Source organism: Aphelocoma coerulescens, chromosome 3, assembly GCF_041296385.1.
Source record: "Aphelocoma coerulescens isolate FSJ_1873_10779 chromosome 3, UR_Acoe_1.0, whole genome shotgun sequence".
NCBI lineage: Eukaryota > Metazoa > Chordata > Aves > Passeriformes > Corvidae > Aphelocoma > Aphelocoma coerulescens.
The window spans coordinates 122,059,011-122,081,960 of record NC_091016.1 but is presented as its reverse complement, the minus strand read 5'-3'; the positions used below and the strand labels follow the sequence as shown (position 1 = coordinate 122,081,960).

General features: G+C 43.9%; 1 protein-coding gene across 12 annotated transcripts in view; it reads left to right on the top strand.

Annotated features, from left to right (window-relative positions):
* The window catches only part of PKHD1 (PKHD1 ciliary IPT domain containing fibrocystin/polyductin), a 252,139-nt gene that overhangs the window by 53,315 nt on the left and 175,874 nt on the right, over positions 1 to 22,950 (top strand). For all 12 annotated transcript variants that reach the window (XM_069011802.1, XM_069011801.1, XM_069011797.1 and 9 more), the window contains one exon: positions 1,429 to 1,579. In XM_069011802.1, the coding sequence (XP_068867903.1) occupies positions 1,429 to 1,579 (151 nt within the window). The remainder of the gene's footprint in view (positions 1 to 1,428; positions 1,580 to 22,950) is intronic.

Here is a 22,950-nt window from a genome sequence, read left to right as displayed (position 1 = left end):
ACGAGGGGGGATGGCTTCAAACTGACAGAAGGTAGATTTTTGTTAGTTATTAGGAAGGAATTCTTCCCTAGGAGCGTGATGAGGCCCCGGCACAGGGTGCCCAGAGAAGCTGTGGCTGCCTCATCCCTGCAAGTGCCCAAGGCCAGGTTGGACGGGGCTTGGAGCAACCTGGGATAGTGGAAGGTGTCCCTGCCTGTGGCAGGGGATGGCACTGGATGAGCTTTAAGGTCCCTTCCAACCCAAACCATTTTTTGATTCTAACTTAGACACTTTAGCAAATCCTGTTATATGGGATTTTCGGCAACCTGAAGGCCTCTTAAAATGCTGATCCTGCCTATTTGATCCTCTGTTCTGTTGAGTAAATCATGCTATGAACTCTGTCCTTTCTTAGCTATTCAAAAAAGCCGTGTGATTTCTGAGCTATGTTGGTGTTGCTTTAGATCCTCTCCTTTCTTCTCACCTTCCTACAAGTTGCTGGTGTGAATCTGGTGGTGGGGTGGGGAGGAGAGGAGAGGAAGAAGTAACAATGGCCAAAAGTCACAGAATCAACTAGGTTGGAAAATACCTCTGGGATCAAGTCCAGCCGTTAACCCTGCACCACACCTTGCTCACCACTAAACTATAGGTTGAATCCTATAACTCCCCACAATGGAACACTACCAAAATCAGCAACTGTCAGCAGCAAAACCAAGGGAAAAAATGTTTCTCCCCCCCAACCTTTTCCATTACTTCTTCCCCCTATGCAAGGGGAGGCTTTAGAGCAAATGTCTGCTGGTATAACTGGCACATATATCGAATCTGCTTAGTCTGGGCTGTTAAGTAAGTTTAATTAATTTACTAAGTTAATGTTCCAATGTTAGCAACAAAGCATCATTGCAATCAGCTGGGTAGCAGGAATTGGAACCCCTAAATGAGCTCATTTTTTCACAGTTGGAATTAGGGACCAGTTAGCCAGTTGTGTGGTTTTTCCAATTTCTCCCCTTGCCCTAGGGGAGTTGCAAGTTATTCATTCCCCATTGCTAAGTGTGAGTAAGATGGGGAGGGGGGAGACACAAACAAACCCTACTCCTTGTAGGAGTCCATCTTTGCTCCCAACACCGCTGATTCCCTCGCTGCTGTCTGCACTTGTCTGCCTGCCTTGGTCCTAGAATGGCATTTGTTCCTATTTGTGATGGTTTGGGGAAGGAGAAAAGCATCACTGAGAGATATTTACTGCATGTATTTTCATCCTGAGTGTCTGCAGATAAAGGGGGGAAAAACAAATAAACAATAAAAGAATGGAAACAAAATTACAGAAATTTGCAAAGTTTGACAAATGGTGGCCAGGAGTTGCCACAAGCTAATGGCTTGCAATGATTAATAAGAGTAAAAATAATTGCATTTCATTAAGATTGATGACACCCCATTTAACCTCCCTTCTCGTTTCAGCCCTAAAGTGGAAAGAGATGAAGTTCTCATCTATAATAGCTCCTGTAACATTACCATGGAAACTGAGGCAGAGATGGAGTGTGAGGGAGCTAATCAGCCAATTACTGCCAAGATTACTGAGATATGGAAAAACTGGGGCCAGAACACTCAGGTATAATCAAATCTTTTTTACAGACTGATTCAAACAGCTTAAAATTAAATTTGTAATATTGTGTACATTTAAAGGGGGGCAAGAAAAAAAACAATTTAGGCTGAACAGCAGCAATATATAATATTAAATGCTTTCCAACTTTGAATAGCAGTTCTAATGCAGCACAGCTGAATTAATGGTTAACTATGGCTAATCATGTATTTTATCAGACATAAATGAGCTTTACCTTATTTTCTGAGCAATGTATATATTTTTTAACACTCTCCGCCTTTTTTTTTTTTTTTAATATAAATTCAATTCTGTTCTAAAAAAGGTTATTTTCAGTTGAGCAGAAATCTTAGCCATGAGGTACAGTTTCAGCTCTCTGGCAGAGACTTAGCATTCAGTGCAGCCCCTATATATTTGATTATTTTATATTTGATTTTTGCTGCTTTTCAGCAGCTGAAGGAAAACGGGACACTGCTATCTGTGTGTATAGCAGGAAAAGAAGACAATTGCCAAGAGTTCATTATGAAAAAACTGTAACTCTGAACCAGCATAAATTTTAAGACTTTATACCTACAAATGTCATTGCAAACCTGAAATGTCCCTTTAGAGTCCTCACAGTTTTGCAGAGTTTTGGGGGTGTTTAGCTACCTAAGAAGAAATTTAAAGGGGCTGGATATCTGTTGAACACCAAATATCCCTTTGTTGCTATCCTTTCCTAAAGGAGCAGCTCCTGAGAAGTGGTGGAGACCTCCTGCATACAGGGAAGTGAGTGGGGATAGTTACACACCTGACTTAGGATAAAACCCAAATGCTATTTTTTATCTATTAAATAAAATTTTCACACAGTCTTTTAGCATAGTTTAGGAAAATGAAGTTCATTTGCTCAGCATCAATATTAAAGTTGCCATGGTAATTTTAACTCTATCTGCAAAGAGATTTCATGTATTTAAGGAGTTTAAATTTACTTTGCCACCCCAAAAGTAGGTGCAGTGTCCTAGCAGAGTAATTTTGGTGCATTTCTAGTGTTTAATTCTGTATTTAATTTTATATATCTGATCTATTCTATATTTAGGAGTCTCTGAATACTTGCAGATCTACCTTACATGAATGTTACTATTGCAGTGGATTATCTTAAATTACAATTCCTTGCTTCTGTTAAGCCTGTCCTTGGTTTGTGAAGGAATGTCAGACGTAGAATGTTGCCAATTAGGGTTCATTTGCTCATCAGCCTTGCTAGTTATGCTACCTAAAACATGCCCATCTAAGGAGAAAAACAACCCCTAAAAATTGCTGGGTGGTGTCTGCAGGAGGCCAACAAAGGCAAGTGCCCAGGCAAGTACTAGATCAAATGATAACTACGCCTTACATTCCTATTTTCCTTCCCAAATGGGATAAGGGCATCTCTAGAGCCCCAGAGCCTGGGCAGCAGCTTGGAGAGATGTTCCCCTCTGCTGTCTGTGACCTGGGCACCTCAGGTGTATCACAGATCCTGTAGCCTCAGTGATGACAGGATGACAGGTTGTCTTTTGACTCAGGTGGGAGCAAGAAGAGGAAGAAGCTGTGAGGTTTGTTCCTGTTGTGGTTTTTCTGCTCAGAGTGGGGAAAACCAAGGAAGTCCTAAGTGTCCTGAATGAACAAATTCATTCAGAGCAGGATGGAAACAGCAGCACTTTAGATCTGGGATTTGCTGCTGCCTGATGAACCCAGTGGGCATTTGGAATCATTTTATCCCTCTTCCCAAAACTGGCTTGGGTGAGCAGAGGTGGATGGGTGGGGAGTTCAGATAAATGGCTTCAATTTTGGTCCCTTTCTGGCTGACAGCATCCTGTTAAGATTTACGACCTGGTGCAGCGCATGCATGCTTCACTGTGGAGGTTTAAATCATGTCATGTGAACTGGCCTTACCTTTCCAGTGGGAAAAATGGTCCCCAGGTTCAGCACTAAGCAGTGAAATGCATTAATAGCACCACGTGCCTTAGGATAATGGTGCTATTAGCAGGCAGCACAACTCTGTGTACAAGTAATGGGGCTGCATCTCTTTAAAATAACATCTGGCACTTCTCTTGCACGCTCATGCAAGGATCTCAAAGCATTCCATAAGAAAGGGGCATGATCCTGTTGTTCTCAGCACAGCTGCACTGCTCAGTGGTTTGTTTTCTGCTTCCTCTGCTGCCAGCTGAAGGATGCCTGGGCAAGCTGAGAACTCAGCCCAGCTGGGTGCTGTGGGAAGGTTGGCTCAGAGGTGATTAGATGATGATGATGGAGCAGGATTAGCTCCAGGATGGCGTTGGAAGTGAAAAGAGGTAATTCAGAAAGGTTGTCAGAGGCTTATGGCATGGAATGAATGGGCACTGGCAAGAAGAGAGAACAGACTTGGTTGAGAAAAGAAAATAATAAATAAATAAAAAGTAAAATGTTGGTTCTGGGAACCTGAGCCTAAGAGTTACAAATGGTCACAACACCAAACCTGCCAGAGTTCAAGCAGCACTTGGACAACATTCTTAGGAGCAGACTGAGGTTCTTAGGGTTGTTCTGTGCAGAGCCAGGAGTTGGACTCGATGATCCTTGTGGTTTTCTTGCAACTCAGGATATTTTATGATATGTCCATTATTCAGTGACACAATTTTTAGGGTATTTTTTCATGAGTTGTATTATTTAAACAGCTGCATTTTCTGATAGGTGCCGCAAAATCCATCACTCAATTTTTGTCCTTTCAAATCTGGTCTCTGAACTGTTGCTTGCATGGATCATAGAATCCTAAATGTTGGAAAAGACCTCCAGGAACATCAGGTGCATGGTTACAGTGTGAGCTGGGCTCAGATCTAAATCTAGAGGACTCACAAAATTTCATGGAGTTTCAAGTTGCTATCTGGAGATCTGTGATTTTCATGGCAGATTTCACGAAATTTCAGTTCAACTTGGATTTTTCCTGGAGTCTGGTCTGTGTCCCCCTCCCCCTCCTTTTCCCCCCAAGAGAACAGTTTTTATGATTTTATTTAGAAACTGATTTAAGCTCTTGCCTCACTTTGTGTTTGAAGTATTTTGCCCTGTGTGACTTAATTAGGTCACAAGAAGGAAGCAGCAGGCCTCTGCCCCACTGTTGCATTCAGCATCATTAGTGTTTGTAACTTGCTCTGTTTTTTATCTAAGAGTTGCACAATTATTTTTATTTCAGTATATAATGCAATTTAGCCTACTGAAAAGAGAGGGAGGAGAAAAAAACCCCAGCACTGATTGTATATCCCACAGGACTTAATTAGTTCACAGCTTCAAGAATGCACTGGATAATGGGACGATATGAATTTAATAATAAAAGGGAAAAGAAAAGTTCTAATGCTCACTCAGTACCTGTCCACTTCCACCTTGGCTGCATAATGAGACGTCAGCTCTGGTGACACTGACGAGACGTGCAAAACACCCTGAAAACACAAGGAGAGGATGCTCATGGGAGGATTTGACCAGGCTCGGATGGCTCTGAACCCATTATGCTTAGTGAGCCATCCCATTATTATTCTGGATCACTGGACCAGACCTAATCATGATGCAAAGATGCTGTTGGAGCAGCGCTTCCCTGTTCCCACTCCCCCTCCTCTGCTGGCCCACACGGGTGATGGAATGTTCGGCAGAGGGCAGATGCCACGGATTAGGTCAGCCGTAGGGAAGCTGAACTGGTATCCCAGCGAATTCCCTGCAACCCAGCCCTCAAGGTTGTCCCTGTTGAGGCACAGGAGGTTAATAAAAAATAACTTGCCAGATAAAAACGTCATCCTGGATTATGGCTCTGCCTGGGTGTGCTGGATTGCCTTGAGTTTGTTTTTAACAGGGTGGTAAGGGAAGGTCTTGAGATTTAGAGATTTTAGAGTATTGAGGATCTGTGAATTCTTAGCTTGGTGATGGATACAGGGATAACTGCTTTGTTTACTTCTCATGAAAGAAAAAAAACATACAAAACCCCCACAAAGGCTGTGTCTGAAGTATGTACAGTCACCTCAAATATCCTTTCTGTTCAACTTCCACTTAGTGTGATCTGGACTAGCTCTTCAAATCCCTTGGATTCCTTTCCTTTTGTTGCCTTTCCCCCCCATTTACCATCTCTCTTGACACCAAAGTATTTGGAGGTGAGGAAAGAAATTACGTGATTTCAACCATTGGAGATACTCGGTGATTTACAAAGGTGGAAAATCCTAGTCAGCTTTCAGGAAGCATGGAAGAGTCTGTTACTTTATTGCTCACAGCAGGATTGATGACAAGTCATAGACTGGTTTGGGTTGGAAGGGACCTTAAGCATCATCTCATTCCAACCCCCCACCATGGGCAGGGACAGCTCTTGATGTCATCCACCTGTGAGGGTTACAAGTGATGGGAAGTGGCTCTGCTCTTTCACCTCATTTTAATGCTGTCCCCCTGTTGTGTGGATGTTTGATGGGTGCATGTTTGAGGGTGAAGGGCTCATACTTGGCAGTCCATGAGGAAAATCACCACAGCAGGCTACAGTTAGGCAGGGTGGGGATCATAAAGTCATAGAATGGTTTGGGTTGGAAAGGACCTTAAAAGGTCATCTAGTCCCAATGCCCCTGCTATGGGCAGGGACACCTTTCACTAAACCAGGTTGCTCCAAGCCCTATCCAACATGGCCTTGAACACTGCCAGGAATGGGGAAGGAACAGAGCAGATTCCAGCTTAATATGGAGTTTGTTTGGGGGGAGTTAATAAAACAGCTGCCCTCTTCTCCACTTGAGGAAGAATTATAATACAATATGATATTTAATTCCTGTGTATCCATTCAGAGAGTGCAAAACACCAGAACCCTTTATCTGGCCATGGGCATCACAACTTGCTGAGGTTTGGGAATAGTTTAATTGGATTTATTAGCAAGTATCCTGATAGAACCTGATTTTATGTTGTCTTGGGCTGTGAGTAGGGCTCCTGGGTCCTTTGGCAGTGCAACCAGCCAAAAATAGCCGTGTCACACAGGATGGGACATAAGGAGTAGGACTAGATGAAACTCTTCTATAATATTTTGTGTATATTTTCATAAATGTGCACTTTTAACACCCCAGCAAGCCCACCCTTGCATCTCCAAATTCCCTGTTTTCTTAACCTCTTATCTTGGTCACAGTGCTATTTTCAGAAGGAGGTGGGGAATGCAATAAAACCAACCAGACCCTCACAGAAAAGAAATGGAACAGTCCATAAAAAACCTAATAAAAATAAACCCACAAAACCAGTCTTGGGGTACGGAGGCTGCTGGAGCAGGGAGGTACCATCTGCAAGGTTGTTAAGATGTAGAGAACCAAGATGGGCTCCCCAGTAACCACAGGCAATGTGAAGAGATAAATGGTTGACCCGAGCCCGTGTCAGGCAAGGATTGATGCCACTATCAGCCCTAGTGCCTTTGCAATGATTTTTTAAAAAATCTCTGATAGAGTGTGTTATCTAGTTACTGGCACGAGGGCAATGGCCTGGAGGCAGCAGGGAGGAGGGGGGAGGAAGAAGGAGAGCAGGAGAGAGAGAGAGAAAGGAAAAAAAGGTCATTCCAGGAGGACAATCTCTGTTGGACTAAATGAGAAAATAAGGGCCTTGCTCTGGAAGGGGAGGGTAAATAAATAAATAATAGGAAAAAGGGGCTGCTAGGTGTGTGAGGAAAGGATAAGCAAAATTGCTTCTCTTCCTTTCTCTGTTTTTCTTTTTTTTTCCATTCTTTCTTTTTTTTTCCTTTTAATGGGTTCGGCCTTGGGCTGCAATGGGAAATTTAGGAGATGTGCTTGTGGTGTGGTTTTATTTTCCTTTAACTTTTTGCTTCCTGATTTGAGGTTTAACTCTTTCCTCTCCTGCTGGCAGATCAAAAATGAAAGCTTGAATTATAATTTTATCATTACCTCCCATTGTTAAAAGCCTCTTCTTTTATTTTCAATCCCACCATCTTTCTAATGTCTCTGAGGAGATTACTTCCTGAACTGTAAGTGGCTTTCCAGGGAACCCTCTTCTCCCCACCGCCCATAGAGCTGCACTTAAGGATTCATTGGAAACTACCCCCAGGATATCCTAGGATGGAATGCCATAATCCCTGGGATGGAATGCCAGTCCCTGTAAATCCAAAGCACCTCAAAGCTTTTCCATATGCATTTAAACAAACCTGTGTGAAATCAGAACTGAACACTGTGTAGTTTAATGAGAGCTGTTTTCCTTCTTCTCTGTCCATTTATCCCTGCTCCCATCCCTTAAGAGAAATAGATTTGGAGTGAAAAGAGCCATTTTGGAAGTGGTCCTCCAGAGAACAGAGAACAAATCTTTCCCTTTCTGTACAAAGGGAAGGCTCCAATAAGGGTCAGGAGGGTGTGGGGAAGCTGAATGACTGTGTGCTCATGTCCTCTCCACTTGCTCCCAGGCACTTGCACAGAGTGTTGCTGCCACCTTTCTGTTTAATTATGACAGAGACTCTAATTGACTCCTTTGGCATTCAGGCAGTTTTGGAGGGGGAAGGATTGTCTGTGTTTGAAACCACGGCTTTGGTTCTCCATCTGTGGGACTCTGTCTCACAGAATGGTTTGGGTTGGAAAGGTCTTTAAAGATGTAGATCTTTCCACTAGACTGGGTTGCCCAAAGCCCTGTTCAACCTGGCTTTGTCTCAGTTTGGGGGAAGAGAGTGGGAATGTTGGATGCCTGGGACTGTGCTGGGGTGTCCAGCCTTGAGCTCTGGGTGAAGTTGGAGGAAGCCTTGCACCTTCTCCAGCTGCCCATCTCGAATTTAATGGAAAAAGGGCTGAGTAGCTCGGAGATTCACCTAGCCCAGGCTTCTTCTGCCTCGGAGCATGGCTTAACATATCTGATGGTCTTGTCCTTCGTGTGGTGTGACATGGGACAAAGATGTGGCCTTTCAGCTCCTTGTGGCACTAACAGAGGACTCTAAGTCACCATCTGACTTGTGTGTTCCCCCCAGTCCCAAACAGAGCAGAGCTGAGGGCTGGATGCTCCATAGGGTGTTTTCTGTGTACCAGAGGCATTGGCTGACCTACAACCCCTTCCCAAATATTTCTGGGGTCTGGCTCAGCACCCAGCAAGGATTGGGCATGTGGTCACCCTCTATTGAAATTTTGGAGATTTCAGTGGCATAGGCTTGGCCAGAGTGGGATCATGGAAGGGATTCTTGATGTGGTTGGGCCATGGATGTAGCTCTAAAGTTCTGAGTCTGGTGCCTGGCCTGTCCTCGTGCCATGAGGGCAGGATCAGGTGTCCCACCCCATCCACAAAAAGTGAGAAGAAGCCTTGGATAAAGTGTGTAGGAGGGGAGCAGAGTTCTGTTTTGCTTCTTTGAAAAAAAGTGGGTCAATCCTAAAGATAACAAAAGACTGAAAATGTTGGTCTTGTAGAAGACCACTGGTAGTGATGGAAAGACAATCATCTTGTATCATGATTTCTTCTGTGTACAGACTTTAGAGTAAGGAATGGAGAAAGGACAAACAGTATTTGTTGTTCTCAGGTTTTTTTTAAGTTTAATTTTTTTTTCCCTGATTTTGTTACTGTTGGTGCTATCACAACATCTAACATAGACTAAAAATGTGAACTAGCTGCACAGGTAGAGGAAAAACAAATCGAAAGTAGGGAGATTTCAGTTCAGAGAGCGTTTATTAAAAACTTTAAAAAATAATTGCTGTAGCAGCAGGGAAAACCAGAGCTCTTTACCACAATGAATCTACTTAAGGCTTCCCCGTGTCTCTAAGGAAAGGGTTAATTTAATGTGGTTGCCAGTAAAAGCAAGCTGTTTTCATGATGAGCCTGTAATAGCCGGGTGATAGACTGACTTAACAACTGCTCGATAAATGCTGGGCACCATCCCCTGATTGGCAGCTCCCTAAGTGGAAGCCCCTCGTGTCCAATCTGTCCTCGTGAATTGCTGCAGAGCAAAGGACTTCATTAAGGGATCGTAAGGGGACCTCGTAAAAATCAGCAAATAATTACACTGGTGCTGAGGAGGAGCAGAGGGGGCTGAGTGCTCTGTGGTCCCCTGTGAAGAAAAGCAGACATGCCAGGGCAGGGAGCATCAGGTGAAGTGGGTGCTGTAAACACTTTGCCCTGAACGCTGGGTCTTCTCAATAAAGCTCAGTTTAGCCCTGTCTATGGCTTTAACAAAATATTCCCAGTCAGCTCCATGGGTGGTGGAGGGCTGGGAGCTGTTAGCTCATATTCAGTTAAATTTCAAATGTCAGAGCTCGTTAGTGGTGATTTTAGCCAAAGACAGTTTGTGAGGAGCTGGGTAAATTTGAACTTCCTCAAATAAAATTGAGGAAAGAGGTTGCTGTTTTGCTTATTGATTTATTTTCCTTCTTTCACACATCTTCTCTGGGTCTGGGATTCTGATCAAGGGTCAGGCTTGGCTTCACCCACTTAAGGGTTACAGTGCTCCCTCTTTCACATACACTCTCTTGCTCTTTCATTCTCTAATTCACCTTTTTTTTTGCAGTTTTTCCTCCTGCCTCAACCTGTGTTTGGTGAGTAGAAGGTGCAGTTTTTGATTTAGTGTTGAGGAGAGCTTTTCCTTGAGCTCACCAGGAAACCTGTGAGGGCAGGCACAGGAAGGCAACATGGACCATTGTGAGGTAGATTTAGGTTAGATATGGAGAAATCCTTCCCTGCGAGGGTGGTGAGGCCCTGGCACAGGGTGCCCAGAGAAGCTGTGGCTGCCCCTTCCCTGGAAGTGTCTGAGGCCAGGTTGGATGGGGCTTGGAGAGACCTGAGATAGCAGAAGATGTTCCTTCCTCTGGAAGAGAGTTAGATCTAAGTGGTTTTTAAGGTCCTTTCTCACCAAAACCAGACTGCATGATTCTCTGAAATGAGTTGGTTCAGAAGAAGTTCAGCTGTTGCTCTGCAGTGCCTTTCTGGGAGCCACTGTGTTAAAAATGTGGCTCCAAAGCTGAGATGGCCCAGACAATGTTGCAGAAATTGAGGTTTATCCATGCTGAAAGGACTGCAGATGCTGGTCACTGGCAAGGCCCCAAGCCAGTGTTTAGTTTGAGGTCTGGAAGAGGGAGTTTCTGGATTGTCAGGTACATGAGGGATTTGAATACAGGTACCATGAGTAACAATTCTGGGTGAGTTTCTCCAGGTGGTGATAGCTGGCATTTCCACCTTTACCGACATCCTCATTTGTGTGTGTGCTCTAGGATGGTACCCAACCCTCTCCAAAATGAAATCCACCTTTGGAATATTACTCAGCACACGTCTGCATCCTTTAGCACTTGAATGCATTCAGATACTGGGGTAAGGATGTGCCAGCAGGCATCCTAGAGTAAAAGGGCCCTGGATTTTATATCCTGCGAAATAATTAACAGGCAGACAAATGTGTGTGTGGGAGGGCAGAGACTGAAGGCCATGGAGTGCATTATTGCAGAGGATCTGCATTCCCAACAAAGATGAGCTGTTACAGCCCTGTTACAGACAGAGGGATGGCTTTACATCACAAACAACAGCAGTTTGTGCTTTCAACTCAAAGGCTTCTCAGTTCAGAGAGCAGTGTGTTGGTGGAGAGGTTCTCTCTCACGCCAGCCTCTCATCTTGTTGTCTGATTTGAATGAAGTTTGGGCTAAAACCTCTTGAAATGACAAGACTGGTTACTGTCCCATGATGCGTGTGATGTTCTCTTCAGTGGAGGCGTTCTTATTCGGGGCAAGTGGTTCAAAGTGCACTAAATTAACTTTTGCTGCCTTCTGGGTTCTGTTGTGGTGCTGTCTGCACCCCTGAAATCGTCTATCGTGTGCCACTGAGAGCTCAGACTACTGGAAAAAAAAAAAAGAATTAAGTAGATGGAAGTGCTGTTCCATAGAGAATCAGTTCTAATTTTAGCTACATAAAATAAATGTATTAAAGTGTACATATCTGCTGCAGACAGGTTCTCGTTTGGAAGGCGTCTTGTGCTGGGAATGTTCTCCTGTCTTTGTGCAGCTCCTTGCACAGTAGGGTCAGAGGCTTTATCTGGATTAATCACAGTTAAATAGACACCCCTGACTGCAGGAAAATTGTGTGGGTGTTCCCAGTGTTTTAAATGCCACCCAGTGCTCAGATTCCCATTAGGTACTGGCAAATTCAGCTTGGAGTGGAAAGGTGGCCTTTGCTGAGGCATGACGTCTTTCTTGCCCCCATAACCCGGTGATACCCTGTTGCTTCTGTGACCTTTTCTGTGCAAGTCCCATCTTCACCTTTTTACCTTTGTGGCAGATAAGTGTTTTTGATGATGACAATAAAGATACCACGAAGCACTTTTATTCTTGGTTGCCCCATCTGGGCTGCGCGTTTGATCCGAAGGGCCAGCGTTCCAGTCAGATTGCACTATCAGATGGAGCTGGCTCTATTTCCTGCATTATTCTTCCTGGCTGTACCACATTATGCAATTATGTTTGCATTTAAACCTGAGCACTTACCTGTAATGATGCTGTGGCTCGGTACATGATACATTAGAGCAGCAGATAATGCACACAGATAGGCTGAAGGCAGCATGTTGTTGATGTGCTAAAGCTAAACAGGACACTGAGTTTGAAAGTGGGCTCTGAAAGCTCGCAGCTTGGGAGGAGCTGTTCCAAAAGCTCACATTACTGAAATGACAGCTGTGCAGGGTGAGATTCTCTACCTGAGGGGCAGGTGCAGGATTGTCTCCATTGCAGAAGTCAGATACCAGCACTGTTGGTCACTGCCACACACTTCTACAGGAGCAGGAAAGTCTTGGTGGCTGCTGGGAGTCCCAAATCCTGCATCCCTATAGCACAATGTGAGAGGAAATGATTTTTTCAGGACTTAAAGGAGGCTTAGAGGAAGGCTGGAGAGGGACTTTTCATAGGGGCATGGAGTAATAGGACAAGGGGGAATTGCCTTAAGCAAAAAGGTTTTTTAGATTAGATATTGTGAATAAATTCTTTGCTAAAGGGTGGTGAGGCCCTGGCACAGGTTGCTCGGAGTAGCTGTCGCTGCTCAATGCCCGGCAGTGTCCAAGGCCAAGTTGGATGGGGCTTGGAGCAGCCTGGGGTAGTGGAAGATGTTCCTGCCCATGGCAGGGGGTGGAACAGGATGAGCTTTAAGGACCCTTCCAACCCAAACCATTCCCATTGTATGATGCATCCTAGAGAACTGACTGTGCCTCCACTACTGGCCAAGCCCTTTACACCTCATTACACCTGCAATTATCCCTGTGATGCAGGGACAATTTTGAATGCTGCTGCCCTGCATCAGATCCTACCCTGGGTAGATGGTCGAGCCCATTAATAGTCAATGGCCCTGATGCTTTGGTTGAGGAGATGTGGATGTAATTAAGGCAGAATCAATGTTTGTCCTTGGATTGTGTGGTTTTGCTGTCTGGTTGCTGTATTTTATGCATAGGACAGACCAAGCTGTAGCCTACATAGAGTTTGCCCTCTTCCAAGCACTTTTTCAGTCTTTGCCTGCTAAATCACTGCAAATCCCCTTCAAGCCAGGTTTGCAGTGGAGATGGTTTGTGTATCAGTTCACCTGTATTCCCCATGTTTCCATGGGAGCTGTGGGAAAACCAGAGGCTGGATCCCACACCAGTGCTGTGACCTTCACATCTGACTCAGGACTTTTACAAAGGGTCTAAAACACGAGGAGTTCCACCTTAGATTGAGGAATAACTTCTTTCCACCGAAGGTGTCAGAGCACTGGAAGAGCTGCCCAGGGAGGGCATGGAGTTCCCTCTCTGGAGACATTCCAAACCCACCTGGAGGTGTTCCTGTGTCACCTCCTCTGGGTGACCCTGCCTTGGCAAGGAGCTAGGACTAGATGATCTCCAGAGGTCCCTTCCATCCCAAACTACTCCGTGATTCTGTTTATTTTCCTGCCTGATCAAAAAAAAATCATCAGCTCTCACTGGCACTGTTGGGGTGGACGAGCCTCACTCCTCCCACCCCATTTGCTGTAGCACCCATTCAGAAATCCTGCTCGCTGACACATAAGCACATAATTTGCTTACTTTTCCTGCAGGTGGTCATCAAATTGTTGAGCTAATCCTTGCATTTGCAATATTTGCTCTCAGATTAGTAAGTGTAACTCAAGATCATTCAATTGGGAGACAATATTCACACAGTGCAAAGGCTGGCACAGTCACTAGGCTTGGTTATCCTGCTTGTGTAAACAACTTGATGCTGTAATTTTCTCATTATCATTAAATTGCTGCTCTTAATTTGTCTCAGAAGCCTCTGTAGTCTGAGAAATCGCTGGTTTAGAGAGATGTGTAAATTATGTGTGCCCTTTAACAGTGTTCTGGAAAGGAAAATGCAGTCCTGTTGAATCCAAACTGGAAAGTGACACTGAATTCCCCAATGTGTTTACACTCACAGGATTGTCAGGCAAGTTGGGCTTAAAGCTCTGCACTAGGATAGTTTCCACTATAATAAATAATCTGCCTCTGAATATCAGGCTGTAAATGAACACTGGAAAGATTCTTGTGAATTAACAAGAAGTTACCAGGCAGAAAATAAGCATTCCGTGAAACAGGGCTCTTCATGTGCTCCCAGACAGTTCCTCTGCTTCCCAGGGTGTTTTCTTTAATATTTGAAATTGAGATTCCTGATTTTAGGCTCATCCTCCCACCATGACCCTGAGAGACCCAAGAAAAACACTTTGGACCTCATGTGAGTGTGGTAAAGAGACAGGGACCTTCCCAGAGGTCTCATGGTTTGTTTAATTATGGAGTGGATTAATAGTGTTCATATCCCTCTGTTATTTGGTATTTCCCATGGAATTTGGGTGAGTTTTGTTGCCTGTGTGTATGAAGATGGCTCATCTATACCTGGGGTATGTCTCCCTGACAGCAGTGATGTCTTTTCAGTGTCCTCCCTATAAAAACACCATTAGATTTAACTAATCCTCCGTGTCCTTAATTAAATACCTCTGGAGCAAGGAGCCTTACCTTCTGTGCTTCAAAATTGCAGTGATTACTCCCCTGCTGAATAAACCTTTTTCTTTTTGGTTGTTGTTTTTTAAGTGGCTTTGCTGGTTTTGTTTGGGGTTGTTTTGGTTTTTTTTTTTTTTAAACAGGAATTAAGCTGTTTCTCATGCCATTGTCCAGTTGCAAATTGGCTTGAGACTGACTTGTGCCATGGCCTCTGACCTCCAAAACTGCCCATTCATTTTTTTCCTGGACTAATCAGCTCGATGAACTATTTACAGTTGGCTTTTAGGTCTTCTCACCGCTTCTGCGGCTGCCCCTGTCTGAGTAATTAATGATGCTGTGGCTTGTTTATGGTCTTGAGTTACTAATGCTCTTGGCTGCAAATGCATTTTTACCTCTGGGACGTGCCAGTTTCCTGGTTCTAGTCCCACCTCACCAGCCCAGGTCAATTTTTTGTGTGTAAACAGATTTATCCTCTAATAGTTTGGGAGAGACTAGGGTCATTCATCAGTCCTATGGAAAACATGCCCAGCCAGATTCTTCCCTTCTTGTGCCTGTGCAACTCAGCAGAAGTCAGAAAGATTTCTGCAGGACAGCTAAAATTAAAACAAATATGAAAAAGGGAAAAGTAATCCTTTGTTTTTAACTCAAGCAATCTCAGTTAAAAATAAAGATATTGGATAATGCATCACATGTCCAACCATGAGCCCAGCCCTGATCCTTGTATCAATGCTTATGGGAGTAATTAAAGAGGGGCCTGGTGGGATAACCCCACCTGTATTTTGAAGCTGGAGTAATGGGTAAAAAGAAGTTACACAGCAGCAGATGATGCAGACAGTGATAAAAACATCACCTTGTGGCCTCGGAAATGGTTTGTTCCAGGCTTGTTCTGTCCCAGGCAGTCATGTCAAGAATGCTAAGTTGTTAGGGAAAACCGAGCTTGCTCTCCTACTCTCTCTGGAAACCTATTACAGACTCTCTGTGCAGGTGTATTCAGAAACATTCTGCTCTTTTCCATCTGTGGTTTATTCATAGCTACAGTTCCTTCCACTCTTCTTGGGGATAATGTTGTCTTTTGGCATAAATAACTAATTTTTTGGGGTTTTTTGTTTGTTTTTTTTTGTTTGTTTTTTTTGTTTGTTTTTTTTTTTGGGGGGTGGTGTTATTTGTTTATTTGTTTGTTTGTTTGTTTGTTTTTTTAATTGTCTAAGGTTATTTTCTTAGTGATTTGTGACTTGAGCACAAAAATTTCTGCCATTATTGGAAACATTTGTTTCCGAAACCGGAAGAAGATGGTCCCATTATCTCTCTACCTTTGTGCCCAGTTTGGTTACTGGTGTCTGCTCAGGTTACCCATGGAAGGGATTTTTGGGGTGTCCTGAGCAGGGCCAGGACTCAGTGATCCTTGTGGAACCCTTCCAACTCTGGATATTCCCTGATTTGATGAAACAGAAGGGATAAAGGTGAATGCGGTGCTTTCCCTGAGAGGATGGAATTAGATTTTCCATTTCAAACTTTTCCAGAGATTCTCCTTTCTCTCTTGCTTTCTTCTCCCTCACATCCAGCTTGGAAATGCCTCGATCAATGGCAAATTTGGAGAACTGTAGTGATGTGCACATGAATAAAAGTCCTTTAAAGTGTTGCTGAGCACATTGTAGGATCCACTAGACTGCTTTGGCACTCTGATTTCCAAAGAAACTCAGTATAGGCTACTTAAATATTTGAAGGCAGCTTCTCTGGTATTGCTGGATAGTCAAGAGAATCCTTGCAAATAATGGTAATTCTTCTAATCTGGCTTGTTTCCTTTTTTTTTTTTATAGTGAAAATTGGTCTTTTTGACATGGGGGGAAATTCCCTAAAGAAGTGTTCCCATTGTGCTGCTTTGCAGCTCTTTCCTGGTAGTTGTTTGCACCTGTAATGAGCATTAAGTGGTGCCCTTTGTCCTGAGACTGCTTGGAGAAGTCTTGGGAACTTCAGTCTTAAAAATCATAGAATTATTTATGTTGGAAAAGATCTCCAAGATCATCATGTCCATTTCCCCAGCACTGCCAGGTCCACCACTAAACCATGGCCCCAAGTGCCACATCTATGCATTTTTTGAACACGTCCACGATCCCACCACTTCAGCCTGTTCCTTGACCAGCTTCAGTCTGGCCATTCATTGATTTTATAGCACAGACAGTTAAATTCAACTAATTTCTTTTTTCTAAGTCCAAGTCCATATATTTGGCTACAAAATGAGGCATTGCATTGTGCTCTTAGTAGAGAGAATATTTTTTCTTGCTGCTTTATACTTGTTTTTGCACAGTATAAGATATTTTCTGTTCTCTTTGGGATGACCCCTCCCACAAAGCTGTATATATACCTTTATTCTCTCGGTGAACAAAATTCTTATACACTGCAGGGAATAAAAAGACAATTGGAAAACTCCTCTGGTTTTGGTTTATGTAGAAAAAGCACTTTCTTTTACACTGAGTGGTGAAGTGCAGGCAGGAGGCTGTTCTTAACCAACAGGATGAATGAGAATCCTGTAACTGTCTCGGGGATGCTGTCATACAGAGGAAGACCTCCCCATGCCAATTGAAATTCCATTGCTTTTCAGTTGTGGTGAGTATTTTTCAGTTAATTTGGCAAAGGGTTAGAGGTGTGACAAGCAGGAGAGGCAGGGACTGATGCCAAGAGACAGGTTCAGCTTCTTTGGGCACTGGGCAGCATTTTGCTTGTTAATTCTACTGACTGTAGCAAATGACTTGTATTTGCATCCCTTTCAAGTATGTGTAGGAGGGAGGAGCCTGGACCAATTTGTCTGGTTTAATTATAGATGTTCTACCCACCTTCCTAATTGCTCCTTCATTAAGAAGTAGCTTGTTTCTTTTTTTCCCTAGGAGCTAAAGATAATCAACTTTTGTTTGTTTCTGTAAATATTTTTTTTCTGCCCTTGAGGAGATAATTATTCCTATTGTTGCATGAAGATGGTGGCCAATACAGGAGGAATAATTAGAGCAGATGGCTGAAAACACTTCCCTTGTAAAAGACATCTAGTATAATAAAATACCTCCCCTCCTCTTTTGTCTCCTCCAAATACATGTTTTTCTTTCCTTCAGGTGGATGGGAGTTGGGTGAGGGGGTGTAAATCTTTTCCTGGTGTATTAAACCGAGGAGCTGTCAAGAGTTCACAGCCTGGAAAGTGAGCTCCCTGTATCCATCACTGAAATTAAAGTGTTTTCAAACGTGGTGTGCAGTCCCGGGTCTGTGGCGTGGGGAAATCTGCGCTGCACTCCATCACTTGGAATGTTAACCTTGTCTCTCCGTGGTGACTGAGGACAGGAACACTTGCTCTCCGTACTCGCTGGTTAAATGGCAATCTGTCAGCACCAAGGAAAGGCTGCTCTCGTGGGTGTCAATCTCTGCTGTGTGGGCAGCATTCCAAACCTTTGATCATTCATGGATGTGCTCGCTGGGACAAGGGAAACTTCCTCCTGCTAAAGATTGCAGGAACCACGCTCTGCTCCAGGTCCTATCAGCTGGGTCTGGGGGAAAGGATAAAACTGTCTGCTGGGGGTGGAGTTGGTGGGAAAACCCTCCTGATTTCAGGTTTCTCCCTCTGGCCATGACACAGCTAACCCTCAGCTGTAACACACAGCCTGGAATCATGGAATGGTTTGGGTTGGGAGTGACGTCAAAGAATGTATTCTTCCAACTCCCCTGCTATGGGTAGGGACATCTCCCACTATCCCAGGTTGCTCCAAGCCTAATCCAACCCAGCCTGGAACACTTCCAGGGATGGAGCAGCCTCAGCTCCTCTGGGAAATCTGTGCCAGGGCCTCACAGTAACGAATTTTGCTTTAAAATCTAGGGAAGAAGGGAGAATATTGAGCCCAGCAGGAAGCAGGTCTGTGTTTAACTACATAACTGCTTCTTGGTTTGGTTTTAAAATTTCTTTTCTGGTCAGAGGATGAAAGCTCTTGTCTTTGTGCCTGTTAACTGTTGTTGCAATTCTTTTTTTGGGGCTGTACTGTAAGCAAACCCCACTTAAATTGTAAAGTTACTCCAAAGTGTGATCAAATGATCTACACTGTGTCCAAACAGGAGTTTCTCAACCCTTTTAAGCCCAAACCTTGTGTTCTCGTATCCTTCCCATTTGTGAATTGTTTACCAGCCTGGGTAGGAATTACAAGTTTATCACTGCTATTTATTCATTTGTTGCAGTCGCTGCTGCTGTTTCTGAGCCCTGGTAGTTACAGGCACAAGCTGAGAAACTGATACTGAGAGATTGTGTCCCCAAAGGCTGACAGAAAGGCAACCCCAGCCTGGCTGACAACAGCAGCAGCTAAAACACATAAAATGGAAAGAAATCTACCTGAAAAATGAAAGAAGAAGGTGCAGTAGGCAGGAAGGGGGTAAGATGCTGAACTGCAAGGAGACTGTGTATCTTTTATTGTATGCTATGAAAGTGTTATTTTACTTTTACATAATAAATTATTTGAGAGATGTGATTGGGAAGGAGTTGATACCCCCCCAAAACTAACCTGTGTTATAACAAGCTATGGGCCTGGTACACAAGGTTTGGACTTGATATGAGTTGTGCATAGAATCCTAGAATATTCTAAGCTGGAAGGGACCTGCAAGGATCATTGAGTAGAACTCCTGGCTCTCACAGGACACCCCAAAAATCCCCTCACATGCCTGAGAGCTTTGTCCAAATGCTTCTGAACTCCCTCAGACTTGGGGCTCTGACCTGGGGAAACTGTTCCAGTGCCCAAATTCCCTCTGGGTAAAGAACCTTCTCCTAGCAAATAAAATTTGCTGTATGCATGACACACTCCAAATGGATGTCAGAGTTGGAAAGCACTTGCAGGACTCTGTTTATTGAATTTTCAGGTCAGATCCATTCCCTTCTCCTTCTGCTCTTTGGTGCTCCAGGAAGAACAACTGGGGTTTCTTAGGGATTCCCAGTGCTGGTGATTTCCCACCCACAGAAGGTTTCTGCCCATATTTTGCAGTTTGGTTCCCTGCTGAGTTTGTGTCATCTGCTATGCCAGATTCAAAATATGAAATGTTGCCACTGTGGGTTTCCTATCAATGTGTGATGTGGGGGCACACCGTGCAACAGTTTGGTGGATGATTTTACATGTTCAGTTTGGGTTATAATTGCTTATTTAACTCATTAAATTGTATAAAATATACAACTGGAAGAGACTCATGCCCCAATTTATCTACTGGTTGTCACAAACCTTGCAGGACTGCAGCATCTTTGTGGTCTTGCTCCTCCTGTTAAACCTCACTGAAATTGGCCACATTCACGTGTGAGCTGTGGCAGTGACACAGATGGCTGCAGAGATGCAATGGTCTCATAAGCTCTGTTTCCTCCAAATCATCTTTCCAGCTCTGGTACACACTGAAGCCAGAGCATGGAGCTGCCACCTCACTGCAGCAGCTGCCACAAGCAAGCTCCAGCTTCACCACTCAGGGTTTGTTTTATGCCAGCTCCTCTTTCTCCCATCCTGACTCTCAAACTCCCTGCCATTTTTCCTGAAGATGGAAAAAGCACAGGAGGAAATGTTCAGCACCAGTGGCTGACACTCAGCTTTCCTTGGCTCTGTAGGTTCCTCCTGGTTCATTCAACAAGCACACGTGGGGTGGGCACTCAGCTGCAGCCCTGGCACTTGCAGCTACTGCTGCTCTTCAGGCTTACTGGGAAGTATTTCAATTAAACACCAGAGGTCAAATACAGGGTGCCAGGCAGGGGAAGAAAATGGAAAGAGTTTTGCTTGTCTCAAAAAAAACTAGTGAGAGGGATGTTTTTATCGTGCTCAGCTGCAGGCAGAGGGAAAGGCACTGGAGTTTCTGCGTGATGAAGATGTTTAGGACATGGCCATACAGTTCTTTAAGAGAGGAAATGATTGTCTCAGTGTTTTTTCTTTGGGGTCTCAGGTTAGTGGGTCCATTCCTGTGGTCGCAAGAGCATGCTCAGCCTGCAGGGCTGCAGAGCCCCCCATGTCACCCTTAGCACACAGAGATGGTGGCATTTGGTGTCTGTAGGGTCATTGAGGGATACAACCAGTTCCACATGGATAACAGATCAACTAGACAAGACAGCAGGGAAACCAGAAGGGCCAGGGAAGAGCATGGGTTCCTAGAATTGTGACTCTGCCACCCGCCCTGCTTCTTGAGAGGTATGCAATTATTTTATGTGTTAGTTCATGGTATTGTACCATGGGCTGCTGAAATGGAACTGGATGTAAACACCGCCGCCATTCAGCAAAGGAACTTAAGAATTCTGTTGCAGCTGGAGATTGAACTGTGCTTTTCTCCCAGGAAACAGGGAGGGTAATCCTTTGGGATTCACAAAGTCGAGGAAGGCTGTACTTCGCTGAGGTGATTCAGGGCAGGTGGCCGTTTCACTAAACTTGCATTAGACCACACCCTCTTCTCTCAAAAGTCTTAAGGAGTTGCTCTTTCATCTTAGGGAAGGGTGCAGGATTGCAAGAGAAGGGTCACCAAACAAAATTGTTTGATGTCTTTCCTCAATCCCTACACAGCTGCCTTCTCTCTAACCCCCCTGTACCTTCCTCTGTGCTGTGGTAATTTAAAATATGTTCCTTGACCAAACCTCCTTTTCTCCTCCTAAAACAGATTCTTTGGATTTATTCTCTCCATGGTAAGGGAAGGGTAGTAAAAGTGCTTATAAACAGCTCTTGGTCTTGTGTTATTAGCTGATGTTCATCTGTTTAATTTTATTTATGAAGAAAAAAATGCACAAATCAGAAATCACTTGAAAGACACAGAGGCAGGTATGTGCCTGACGGTGGACTAAGCCAGTCATTTTCTAACTGGAAACCTTTAGGTATGGACTGGGTGGAAAAAGAGAATTTTATGACCTTGATTAACTAATTTTATCCCTCTGTGAGGGTGGTGAGGCCCTGGCACAGGTTTCCCAGAGAAGCTGTGGCTGCCCCATCCCTGGGAGTTTCCAAGGCCAGGTTGGATGTGGCTTGGAGGAATCTGATCCTCCAGAAACATGAAAGATGTCCGTGCCTATGGCAGGGGGTGGAATGAGATGATCTTTAAGGTCCCTTCTAACCCAAACCATTCTGGGATTCTGTGATTGCACTGTCATGTATGAATACTGAGACTTTTGTTCCAGATGGAGTTGGTAGAACTGAACAGGTATTGAGGCCTCTAAGAAGTGACAGCAGAAACCAATCAAGAATAGCTCAAACACTGATGTTAGGTAGAGAGAAGCTTAAATGAAGAACTAAATTGTTTTCTAGTTAGGAATCTTTAGTTGCCATCTTAAAAGAAAAAAAGTCCAATTCAGGAGAGGAATTTATTCTTCTTAACTCTTGCAAGACTTCTATCAACAGCTCACTAAGTGCTATCACGTGGTGCTAGGAAGAAGGTCTGGTACATTCCTTACACCCTGCTTGCCCATTACAGTTAGTTGCAGGACTAAGTGGCTTCAGAGGGTCAGAGTGATGTCAGAGTGACTTAAAGGCATTCAGCAAACCTTCTCAACCAAGTGTTCCAGTGGATGCCACCATTTCACAGCTGCATCATCCAGTGTTTTGCTGGTGGCATTGGCAGCATTTGTTCCAGACAGGAGTTTATGGAATTTGTAATTTTGTGCTACTGTTGGCTTGATAAGCAGTGTATGCACCTTTCTATGAACTGTCCCCTCCTCTGAGATAAAAACAAGTTTAATTAGCTGTTTTTCAGTGGATCTGTTGTATATTTTATGCAACCTGCTTCATAGCATTGTCACTGAAGAGTAATTCACAACCTTACTAGAAAGATAGTGGGTAAAGGCATCTACCCTTTCAGCTGGAAACTTGTCCTAAATCTCTGAATTATATAAATACGTGTTTGCAACTAATGAAAATTAAACTTGTCCTACTACACTTAGCAACTCTGGAGTAATTTTACTTCTGTAATGATGAAGTGGTTTGCTCCTGACATGAGGGTTTTAGCTCCCAAGAATTTTTCACTGCATGCGCATTAATGCAGTCCCAGGCTTCAGTCTGAACTGAACCAAGTTAATTCCATTTGTAGAGAAATCATAGAATGGGTCATATAAAACCCCAGCATCCAGCCAGTGTGGATATCAACCAGGTGTAACATTTAGCCTGGGAACCCTCACCCATTCCCTGGTGTAAATAATTAGAATCATAGAATGACAGGATGGTTTGGGTTGGAAAGACCTGAAAGCTCATCTTAAGGTCCATGGGCAGTGACACTTTCCACTGAACCAGGTTGCTCAGGGACAGCACTATGGGAAATATTCTATAAAACATCAGGCACATAAAGCTTAACCTGACAACAGCAGAGTAAAAGAGAATAATGATCATAACACCCCCATTATTGATTCACCTCAGCTGCAACTCCTGAGCAAAAGCTTTAATGCACTCGATGTGCTCTGTTTGAAAATAGAGTAACTCTGTTTTGCTTTTGTCTTGAGGTTATTCTTTCCACTGCTGTTTCGGATTAGCAC